Genomic DNA, 12,592 nt, shown 5'->3' on the forward strand with positions numbered 1-12,592 from the left:
TGGGCTGAATTTTACTTTCCTCAAAAGTTTGAATACAAAATAATTATTTTCTTTTGAAATATAAAAGTGCTCTCACAAAATTCTTGGATAAAGACATTCATTAAAGTTTATACTGAAATAATACATGGAATAATATTTCCGTGCTTCAACAAAAGATGCTGACTCATCAGTGCTTCGCTGACTATCACAGACGTCATCGATTCAAAATATAGAACTTTATCAGGACTCGAACTCAATTTCATTCAGTACCTTTTTATTAGGATTTTTTTTTTAATTCGTGGACTGAACTAGGATTTAATTTGCAAAATCGGAAGGTCTTTTTTCTCATTTTCATCTTTATATTCTACGAGAAAAACATTACTTGTAATATCGTACAAAGGTTGATGGCTTCACTCTTTTCTGCTAAATATTCTAAGAGCATAGACTCGTAACAACCAAATCACTATTTTGGTATTATTGTGAATTCATTCATGGATATTTTGGATTATATATACTTGTGATGCATAAAAAGTGTTCGCACATAAATTCATCCAAGACAACGGCACATCAGCTCATTTGAACCATGAATTTATGCCGAACACTCATAATGATTAGAATTGTGATACAAATATGTTTTGATTATTTACGACTTGATTAAAAATACCGTAAGTACCTGTCAATTGTTTTACTTTTTGCAGATTTTCATTTCTATAACTTAGTTTAAGATAACTGAGTGGTAACGGAACCCTCACGTTAATAACAGAAGCATCAACTGCCAATTAATAATATATACCTATCGTTTAGTCAGGCGGTGTAGCAGGCTGATAGTGCATTTTTATTTTATATAAGTAAATACAAACTCCACAAAAAGTAAAATAAAGAAAAAAAACTCAACCATGAGAAGAACCAATCGTGAGTCTATCAACGTGAATTAACACGCATTTACATATCGCGGAAAAATACCCAAGATCGAGAAACTCTGAGCGACCAGGGAAATAGGCATACTTCCATAAATGGAATGATGCCTATCAAATTTTCCGTGGAAAGTGCTTGCTAAAAACGTGATATTTCGTGAACGTTGCTACGATTCTCAGAAAGCTGCATAGCTAGGAAAGTTCAGGTATTATCCTATATATATATATATATATATATATATATATATATATATATATATATATATATATATATATATATATATATATATAGTACGGAAATGATTACCTCCAAACTGGCAACAGGTTGGACAAAAAATAAAATTTATTAAAAATATAATGATATTTAGAGCGACCAAAAGTAACATTATTAAGCTTTGCACGTAAACAGAAAGCATTTTCACAATAACTCAAAGACTAACGTCGTAATGAATCTGTTTACAGTTTTGATGTAATTTTATGATTGGACTGATGAATATTTTCGACATAAGTCGCATGGGAATGTATTGTCGAAAGGGTCACGTGGGATTGGTTACAACTGTATGGTCTTAAGCGGGGTGTCAGAAATGACGATGACATTACGTTTTAAATACAAAAATTACTTTATTTCCCAGAAATAGAGAGTACAAATATAAAGACGAAATGACAGCCTTATGATTTTAACCCCAAAATAGTCTTCAAAGTTATTTCACAAGTCCGGAAGTGTAGAGCATTTCAATTGAATTAACAATGACATTTCGAATGAAATCCAATATTTAATATGCTAATGTGTCAATAGTCTGTGAAAGAGTTAAGGTCCTAACAGACTTGATGTATCATAGTGATATAATCCGAAGTATACTGCGATTTGCTCAAAATAATTGCAATATAGTACTCTATTTCCAAACATAAAGAGCTCCATTTAATGCCAGTAAATACTTTCAATAACAAATTAAACCATCTGAATTTAAACCTCCACCAAACTGATTATATTAGACAGGTGTCAAGACATGGAATAATGATTTTATTTACAATCTCAAATATATAAAAAAGCTAACACACAATATCGGAGCCAAACTGGGGATCAAAGGCAATGTCATAAACAAAAACTAGAAATTGAAATCAAATCCATGTAAACATGTTTACATTGATATAATAATGAGTTCAATATAATGTCTAAGATCCTAATGAATACTTATCTATGACATGTTTTTTCCGTAAAATAGATGTGAGCGGTCAGGTAGGCATCAGCCCCGATTACTACTCAATTTCATACACACAATGCAAATATATATAACGCTTCTCCTCATAATGAAATCGAAAGATATTGGTGATAACGCTTTTATCTGCATATTAGCTAAGACTATGCTAGTGAATTTAGTGTGTCATGAACGTCACATGAAAAGGCAACTTTGTATATTTTACACCTCAAAATGCATCTGTAGTCAGATCCTCATTTCCCATGATGAGCCTGATGTCAATGATGTATTAGGGCAACATAAAACTTCATCCTGTTTTTAATTTTATCAGTGATCAAAATAATCCGGGAAGGAGCTGAAAGAATATAAACATCAAAGTGTTGCAAAGCCAGCATGTCGGCCATGTGTACCACATAGATCGTAGTAAATTTCTTTCCTGCATGTTTAGTTGTCTTTAGATAAATAACACACTGGATGATCCACAATAGTTTATTCTTCTTGAATCACTTTTGACCTAGGCCCACATGGCTTGAATCACTAAAATGTCTACTGACTTCAATATGGAGCTGATAGAATTTGTGCACAGTTGAGTATGCCCTTTATTTATGTCAAAAGTCTCCTGAAATTTATGTGACCAATGAAACACAGCTTTCTTATTCAACGAATTGGTCAGATGTTCCGAAATGATCGATAAATTAGAACAAAATTTCCGATAATATCGAGCAATACCAAATATCGCAGGAGCCGCTGTTTACCGATAGTCCCGAAGAAATCAGAGAAATCCAATACTTTAGTTAATATATATTATTCTTGACCATAATAAAACAATATATCCGTTAATGAACACAAGTACGGCAAAACTCACCATCACATATATAAATGTCACATGTGCATCACTGATGCGATCATAGAATGTCCTAATGGTTTCCAAATGGTTTTTCCACGTGTCGTTTTATATGACGTCATCCATGGAGTTCTTCATCACCAATATCTACACAAGATATTATTTTCATTAGGCGTTTAAAACAGGAAGAGAAACCATTCATACCAAACAGCATCACTTTATATTGATTAAATTGACCTTGAGTTAAGAAAGTCAAATTTCCTTTGCTCTATTTGTGAGTGCAATTCGCCAGAATCCTTTGAAATGTCCGGACCTAATGACATTATTTTCAATTCCTACTTCGTACAATACATAAATTCTCCCTATCAAAAATATATCTGCTTTGGTGATACGTTTCACATTTATGTACACAGTATGTGAAGGGGCAAATTTCTGGCGATCTATGAAGAACACATTAAATGAGACCAGGGAACAATTGATTAGATTTTTGGGGACAGGCACGTATCTAATCACCATGCTGCCATGATAGGTAATGTCCATTTAAGGGGGGGGGGGATTTTATTCTTAATTAAGCATTTGTTTTTACAGCAGACAGACGGAATATTAGGTAAACTTTGATTACATGGTAAAACCAAAACAAATTGAGAATCTCCAGTAATCCGTCGTCGCAACATAGAAGGTAAAGTTGACCACAGACTTTGGCGCCTCTGGAAAAAAAGGAGGCAGATATATTTGATTCTGATTGGTTACGCTAAATAAGGGGCCTGTTTCCCAAATTAAATTTCCAAGTTTTAATATCAACACATCGAAAAGTTTAATCAGTGTAAGCTTTTCTGCTAGACAAAACAAGTTAAGAGGACTTCGGGAAAATTTGGAAGAAATTCTCTCCTAAAACTGTTGTCGAGAAAAACCGACGAACAAATTTGGCAGTAGAAGGGAGGAATGCTGAAAGCTCAAAAGTATGTGTGACAATTACGTGTAATTTGTAATGCCATATATATAATGCATTGCTGATTTTATCTACTTATATTTGCATGAATTCAATTTCTACAGTCGAATATCAATTTGCTTTATGAAGTATAACTGTGCTGAGTTTATGCATAGGAAGTCGTACATTAATCTTCTTTAGATCAGATTGACCAATTGTTTGAATTTGTCGTCTTCTTTGCATACGAATTAGGTTCTAAGAATTTCATGCATAACATTAGTTAATATGATTACGAGAATCCGCGCGAATTCACCATATTTAGAAGATTTCACGAATGATTGAGGGAGAGTGTGTATTGACTGAAATGACGTAAAAGCCATGTAATGTATTTTAATTATTCACTTGTGTAAATTGAGGCTGGCTCGGAATCGCTATGCCTCGTGTGGTGTTAATGTGTGATGTTAATGCGTGATGAATTAGCCATTAAACTATAGGACATGTGGAGCCGACTTATAGCCTTAGCATCTGTTTAGCACCGATAGTAAGATCTGATAACGACGGGGGAATAATGCAAAAGCCTCTGTATAAAAAACAACATAAAATTTAGGCTGTCTCTAATTATATTTTTTAAAAGGGAGAAAATAGCTCTTGCGACATATGATGCGACGGATTAATTCTGCGACTTAATATTAATTCGGAGACGAATTCTGAGACATATCCTGTGACGTATCTGTGAATCTGAGTCCTACGCACAGAGTGAGGACCGAGAGAGGCAAGACTGACATAACCAAAGGAACAGCTACAGCGGAAGTGGAGTGAACGAAAAAACAGGTTATGCAATTGCACAATGCATTGACTTCGATTATTTACTCGATCCTATGATGACTTTTATATGTCAGTAACCAAATCGGCTAGTTTATTCAAATATATATGTGTTTTATTTTCCTTACTGTAATTCGGGGAAATTTTTATATCAAAAAAAGGGTATATTCCTGATGTAATGAATTATCACAGTTGTTTTATGTAATTGATTAAATTGTTTGTTTACATGTACGAGAGGCTCGTGTTGGTTTGTTATATATATCTGCTCAGAGCTCTGTCTATTCCACCTATACGTTTCACCACTTATATTTATATTTACTCGAACATGGCAATAATATCGAGGGCGGTCAACCTCTAGATAACGAAAACCAAATTAAGCATGACACCGGCGCCTTACATATATGGGGAAAGTATTATTGATATTATTTATTTTCAATAGTGGATGAACTATAATGCTTAATCCGAAGAGGATTTCGACCAGACATAAAGAACTCTATCACCTGGTTAAAAAAAAACATTTCTTTCATATTTATGTCACACCTTAACTTTATTTTTGAATTGGTAATTTAAAGTTTAGTTCTAGATACTTTACAAGCCATCTACTACATACATTTAAAATCAGAGACCTGGTCAGGAATAATAATTTCTGAATTTCAGCTATACAACAATTATCTTAAAATAGTTAACAAAATAGATTGAAAGACAACACACTTTGTACAATTTAACAAATATAGTTATTTTTCTAGAATTCAGACTGAAAATGAGAAGAAAGAAATACTTACGGCATTGCGAATTAAATCCCAAAACTAATCCAAGAATTACAGACACAAGTCATTTAAAGTCTTGAATAAAGTTCATTAAATGTCTAGACCAAATCCAGAAACTAAAGTCGATGACGTGTCTGTGGTGGTTATTATAGTGTGATGTGACAACAGTGTTTCGTTGAATAAATTCCCGGTTTGCATATACTATAAATTCCAGTAAATGTCTCTGGCGAATAATTGTATCAGAGAAAGTTGTTATTTCCAGAAAAAATAATCGCTTGAACTCAATAATCTGAAGTAACTAAAATTCAGCCGAACTGGTCAAAACCTAATGCAATCTGAAAGTTCTAGACCCTAAAGCACAAAGTCCTGACAATTACTAGCTTATATAGTTCTCTCGATATGAATGGTTCACATTTGTCAATAATACAGTTAGAATGGTGATTGTTTTTTCCCAATTTGTTGTCCTTTTGGTATTCATTCTCTTTAATCTAATTAGGGTAAAAGACAACGACTACTCGTTGTCGAACAGGACGATCTCTTAATATCTCGTTTTCATGATGCTATATGCAAAACCTAAGCCATACAGGTTCATGTATGTTATTTTGTTAAAAATGGCGTTCTTATGAGACAATGGAGACCAATTGTTGTTGCTGATGTTGTTCTGGGGTTTAACGCCATTTTTCAGCACACGATAGGCTTTGCATGGCGGCCAGTATTAATGGTGGAGGAAGTACCCTGGAAAACCCCAGAAAGAACCACCGACCCACAGTGGCCGAATCCTAGACTCGAACCGACGCAGACAGAGGTGAGATGGCAATGATCTGTAACGGAGAGCGCTTTAGACCACTCGGCCACTCGGGGCCCAGTAGACCAAGTGAGGTACTCACCTGTGACAAGTAGTCACAGAGCTATCAAACTGTTGTTCCTAAGTCGTATAGACAGAAAAATCTTACTTTATCCTGGAAGCTATTTTTGCGGGTCATTTAGGCGTCAATGAGACATATAAAAGGTTCTTGAATCATGGCGCAGTTAAATTGTCGTTGTACATAATTCCTTCGAATAATTTGTAACCGTTGCAGGATAATATTATAGTCTGAATAATTAGCAATTTTTATTTCAATTGAACCGTCCAAGCAAATGTTGTTTGTTTTATCTCGATTAATCTCTGTGTGCAACGTAAACACGTTTGCAGACTTACAAAGGGAACACAATAAATGTAAATGACTCCAAATTTCGGAATGAATATGATTTCTTAACGTTCTCCTTGTATACACCGTATATTGAGGCAGTATTTCGCAATAGACCATACGTGACATCACACCATTGATTCTACGTTGAAATAAGCATATCTACATGACCTAGCACAACCAATGGGAAGCCACATAATTACTCTCTAAACATCGATATCCTATCAATCACTGAGAAACTATGTCATTGATTCTATTTTAAGTCTTAGCATTAACAATAACATTACTAATTGTCAAGTAAAACGTAAACCTGTATTCATAAATCCTATGCAATATTACACTCATGTCACGTAAGCCAAACTGAACTAAAGATATTCTGTACACATTAACACTATGAAAAAGAATTATGAAAAACTAGACAAAATAATCATACCTCAGGAGTTACAATATATATATATATATATATATATATATATATATATATATATATATATATATATATATATATATATATATATATATATATATATATATATATATATAAAACAATGTTTGTAAATATTGCAAATCATGTCATATCAATCAAAATTATGAAATTATGAAAACCCCAATCGGAAGACACCTAAGGTTGTTCTGCGACTTAAAACAGCATTTGAGGTTGTTGTTGTAGTTGTTGTAGGGTTTAACGCCATTTTTCAGCACATGATAGGCTATACATGGCGGCCAGTATTAATGGTGGAGGAAGAACCCGGAAAAACCCGGAAAGAACCACCGACCCACGAGAAGCTACCGGCAAGCTTTCTCACATATCCACATTAGCCGAATCCGAGACTCGAACTCACGCAGACAGAGGTGAGATGGCAGTGATCCGTAACGGAGAGCGCTTTAGACCACTCGGCCACTCGGGGCCCCAGTATTTGAGGTAACATTTGGCAGAATAATAATAGGCTGTGTTTGACAATTACCAAAGCAAATCAATCATGAAATTAAGGTGTGACAGAAATACAAACGAAAGGAGTTTTTAGCCTGGCGATAAAGTTCTGACCTTCTTGATCATACCTCGAATTCTTTCTCCGGCTACTGTCTGTAAAACGTTAGAAAGGAAGACAGTGGCTTACATTACACAATACTAGGATGTTGAATATGTGAACGGAGTAAGTCAATAGAGAATGAAATGTTAATCATGCAGTTAGTTTTGTTGTATCTGTCCCACAGTGTGAGGATTTGAGTTAAGACATGAACTGGTTTGAAGCGACTTTATTGTAACCAGTCCTCTGCATTCAAACCGGTATAATGATCTGGATCAGTAACCATCAAATCTGCAACCGGAAGAAATGAATGAACTTGAGCAACTGTTATTTGTTTCCAGATGCTCCAGCATCAATAAATAAACTATACCGTAACGCTAGAATTGTAGATTCCCGATTTCTATAACAGTATTCATGAATGTTTGAAAAGATCAGTATTTGCTGGAGAATAATTTTATATAAACAGCAAAAGTGTCTGTGTTCACAATACATTCTTATGCCAAAACAAGCTAATACTTTCCGCATATGTACATCAAATAGAACAGTGAACAGTGTGACCGAAAAAGATTACATTCCACTGCTGAGAAACGTTGACGGTATTTACTGAACTGGAAATGCATTACATGTCACCACTTTTTACATTTGGAGAGGATTTTGGAAAATTCGACTCTCATAAATAGCTAAGGAAATTTCGGCATTCGTGACTCCAGATGGACTTTATTAATATAAAGTGATGCCGTTTGGATGAAAATTCACCTTGTACTTTCGAACGTTCAACGAACATGATTACATCTGGCCTGCATAATTGTAAAACTTACATCGATATTGTCACCTAATTACAACGACACCTAGAAAGAACACTTATGGACCATTAGAAAAATTATTCATATACTCACTGATGTAAATTTAACAATTTTAAGTCCAAATTTAGGGCATATCCTGTGCCACTGTTAAATTAAACCTATATAAGTTAAGGTAAAGGCTATCTCTAAATTATCCAATGTACATCAGTAAAAAGCAGCTGATGCGACTTTTGGCTTTGACTGGATATTAACGGAATGTTTTCTCCGTTTTTCCTTACTTTATGAGCCCCTGACTAATTTATTGAATAACAAAACATTTCATTGGTCTGAAAATGTCAGGGAGCTTTTGATAAATGTTAGGCCAATTTTAAAAGTACACCTAACCAGGAATACCAATTTCGGGTTAAGTGGAATTATATTTCTTTAACGAAGCGAATACATTTATATTAATATTGAAGAAATTATTTAAATAGCTTTCTTTTGTTACAAATATTAATTATCCTTTTAACCAATTGCAATATTTCCGGCTTTCAACGCATTCCAGTCAGCTGATCTGTAGGCCAGCGGAACTTGAATAACTTGTTCATTTGCTTGTATGTGAATTTGAATTTATTATGAAAAACACATCAGAATAAATAACGTTTGACTAAAACATTATAAATTTATTTTGCAGAAAATCGTCGATATGGACTGTCAAGTCTCTGAGATAATCCTGAAAATTTACTTATCGTTATCGACATCGGACTACGATAATCAGAGCCTTTATCTGGGCTGTAAGACCTCCACGCCCAAAATATAAATACCAGGGTCAAGGATTTAATTGTAGGACTACGCACCACCTTTGCTATCTCTCATGACACCTTGTGACGCCAATGATTTTGCCCGTCACAGGATACAGCTTGGCGGGCAGCATGCTACCCGCGGGCTGCGTGTTTGAGACCTGTGGTGTACACAATATGGGATCGCGTTCATACATCAAACGTATGACGAGGATGTTGAAACGTATCATGCAAGAACACGCGTTGTCCTTTATGTTAGCTATATATGCTAATCAAAAACTTATTTAAGTGACTGTTGTATCGTTACTATCACTTTGAGCTTACAATATGTGTTAAAGAGAGGAAATTTGTTTCACTCTGAGGAAAATCTTAGAATTTCATATATAACGAATATTGTACAGCAACACGTATATCCTTATGTCCTGTTCTGTTTCCGATTAATTTCAATTGTTGTGATCTATATTTGATAAGTAATAATGTCAATGCCAATTTCATTAATTATAATTTTATATTTTAAACCAAAGTAATAGGAACATGCTAATATAACTGGCGCTCTGAAGTTATTTTTGGTTAGGTCAGCTGACACCTGTTTGTGTTTGTAGCTGTATACTATACGGAATTGGTGCATCAGACACATATCCACTTAGCTCAAAGAGTTGGTCAGTTTCACCATGTGTGGAAGAAGATGACGATACAGTGAACTAGTTGGTAAAGCAAATCATGCTGAAAACGATACTGGTCCAACTCTGTATTTATAACCGCGCTCTAGTCTGGTTGAGCTAGTACAGTTTGATTTGAAGTTTAGTATCCTCGTGTCACTCGAGGTACACATAGGCACACACACGCATATACACCCGCACATGCAAACACAAACACATCATTTGCCATCCACCGCATGTATATACCCGATTGTGTTTAGCTTGGTGATATCATAACATTAGCCATCTACGGTCCATCGATAACATAACGATGCTAATAATAATGAAGATTATGATTATGTTTAAGAAGAAGAAGAAGAATTACCCAAATATAGGGGTGAACTGGTGGAGGGTACACTGTCGTCTATAAGACCTACTCCAACAGTGTATAGAATGGCACCTCCTAGACCATGCAGACACTGTCCCAGTATTAAGACGTACAAGTAGTTCTGAAGACCGTCCTCTTTACACACTTCCGGAATATCTGATTCAGAAAACACGTCTAATCCATGCCTAAGAAATGTCATCTCAATGCCTTATAAACGTCACGGAAATGCCTTATCAATGTAACGGCAATGCCTTATACATGTCTAGTCAAATACAATATGGTACAAAGCTTTTAAGTGAAATGGATTAGTTTAAATTCAAAATTGTATTATTATCGATCCTGAAATGAGTTGTATCATTTCCACTGTCTTTAAATATTTTCACTAGAAAGTAGTCCATCTAATGAGGTCGACGATCTTATAACATATTGTTTCAATGGATATAACAACATTAAAAAACGCTTATCTTTTGAAGTGTAAAATAGTTGTGTTTAAACTGTGAATGTTATTTCAATCGAATTACGATTGTCAGTGTGATTTCCAATATGATTGAGACTGTGAAAGTGATATTCAATCAAATTAAGATTGTCGATGTAACGTTCAATCTAATTAAGACCATGAATGTGATAATAAATATAATTAAGACTATGAATGTGATAATAAATCTAATTAAGACTGTGAATCTGATATTCAATCTAATTAAGGCTATGAATGTGATATTAAATATAATTAAGACTGTGAATGTGTTATTCAATCTAATTAAGACATTGAGTGTGATATTAAATCTAATTAAGACTGTGAATGTGATATTCAATCTAATTAAGGCTATGAATGTAATATTCAATCTAATTGAAAATGTGAATGTGATATTCAGTCTTAGACTATGAATGTGATATTCAAAATAATTAAGACTATGAATGCGATATTCTAATTAAAACTATGAATTTGATATTTAATCTAATTAAACATATGAATGTGATATTCAATAAAATGAAAAATGTGAATGTGATATTCAGCTTATCTAAGAATGTGAATGTGATATTCAATCTAATTCAGACTGTGATTGTGTTATTCAGTCTAATTCAAAATGTCAATGTGATATTCAAACAAATTAGAACTGAATGTGATATTCAATATAACTAAGACTATGAAAGTGATATTCAAAATAATTAAGACTGTGAATGTGATATTCAATATAATTTAGACCTTGATGTGATATCAATTATAATTAAGACTGTGAATGTAATATTCAATATAATTAAGACTGTGAATGTGATATTCAAAATAATTAAGACTGTGAATGTGATATTCAATATAATTAAGAACTTGAGTGTGATATTAATTATAATTAAGACTGTGAATGTGATATTCAATATAATTAAGACTGTGAATGTGATATTCAATATAATTAAGACTTTGAGTGTGATATTAATTATAATTAAGACTGTGAATACGATATTCAACCTAATTAAGTATGTGAATATGATGTTCATCATAATTAGGATTGTCAGTATGATGTCCAATCTAATCTAGATTATCGATGTTTTGTTCAGTCTAATTAGGACGGCTCATTCGATATTCAATCTAATTAAGACTACAATATAATATCTGATCTCCCTGATACCATGAATTTGACATTTAACCCTGTTGTAAGGAACATAGTCCTGACGAAAGACAGTTACAGTATTCCATCTCAGGCCGAATACAGTTACAAAAGTACATAAATGACAAAAGATTGTTACAGTAGTCCATCTCAGGCCGAATACAGTTACAAAAGTATCTAAATGACAAAAGATAGTTACAGTAGTCCATCTCAGGCCGAATACAGTCACAAAAGTATCTAAATGACAAAAGATTGTTACAGTAGTCCATCTCAGGCCGAATACAGTCACAAAAGTATCTAAATGACAAAAGATTGTTACAGTAGTCCATCTCAGGCCGAATACAGTTACAAAAGTACATAAATGACAAAAGATTGTTACAGTAGTCCATCTCAGGCCGAATACAGTTACAAAAGTATCTAAATGACAAAAGATTGTTACAGTAGTCCATCTCAGGCCGAATACAGTTACAAAAGTACATAAATGACAAAAGATTGTTACAGTAGTCCATCTCAGGCCGAATACAGTTACAAAAGTATCTAAATGACAAAAGATTGTTACAGTAGTCCATCTCAGGCCGAATACAGTCACAAAAGTATCTAAATGACAAAAGATAGTTACAGTAGTCCATCTCAGGCCGAATACAGTTACAAAAGTATCTAAATGACAAAAGATTGTTACAGTAGTCCATCTCAGGCCGAATACAGTCACAAAAGTACA

General features: G+C 33.9%; 1 protein-coding gene across 1 annotated transcript in view; it reads right to left on the bottom strand.

Annotated features, from left to right (window-relative positions):
• LOC149783610 (solute carrier organic anion transporter family member 4C1-like) overlaps positions 1-12,592 on the bottom strand; it is a 69,337-nt gene that overhangs the window by 25,273 nt on the left and 31,472 nt on the right. Inside the window, exon 3 of the mRNA XM_089931859.1 lies at positions 10,271-10,429. Coding sequence (XP_089787985.1) covers positions 10,271-10,429 — 159 coding nt within the window. The remainder of the gene's footprint in view (positions 1-10,270; positions 10,430-12,592) is intronic.

This window comes from Sinohyriopsis cumingii, chromosome 14 (assembly GCF_028554795.1).
Source record: "Sinohyriopsis cumingii isolate HCF-2022 chromosome 14, ASM2855479v2, whole genome shotgun sequence".
Taxonomy (NCBI): Eukaryota; Metazoa; Mollusca; class Bivalvia; order Unionida; family Unionidae; genus Sinohyriopsis; species Sinohyriopsis cumingii.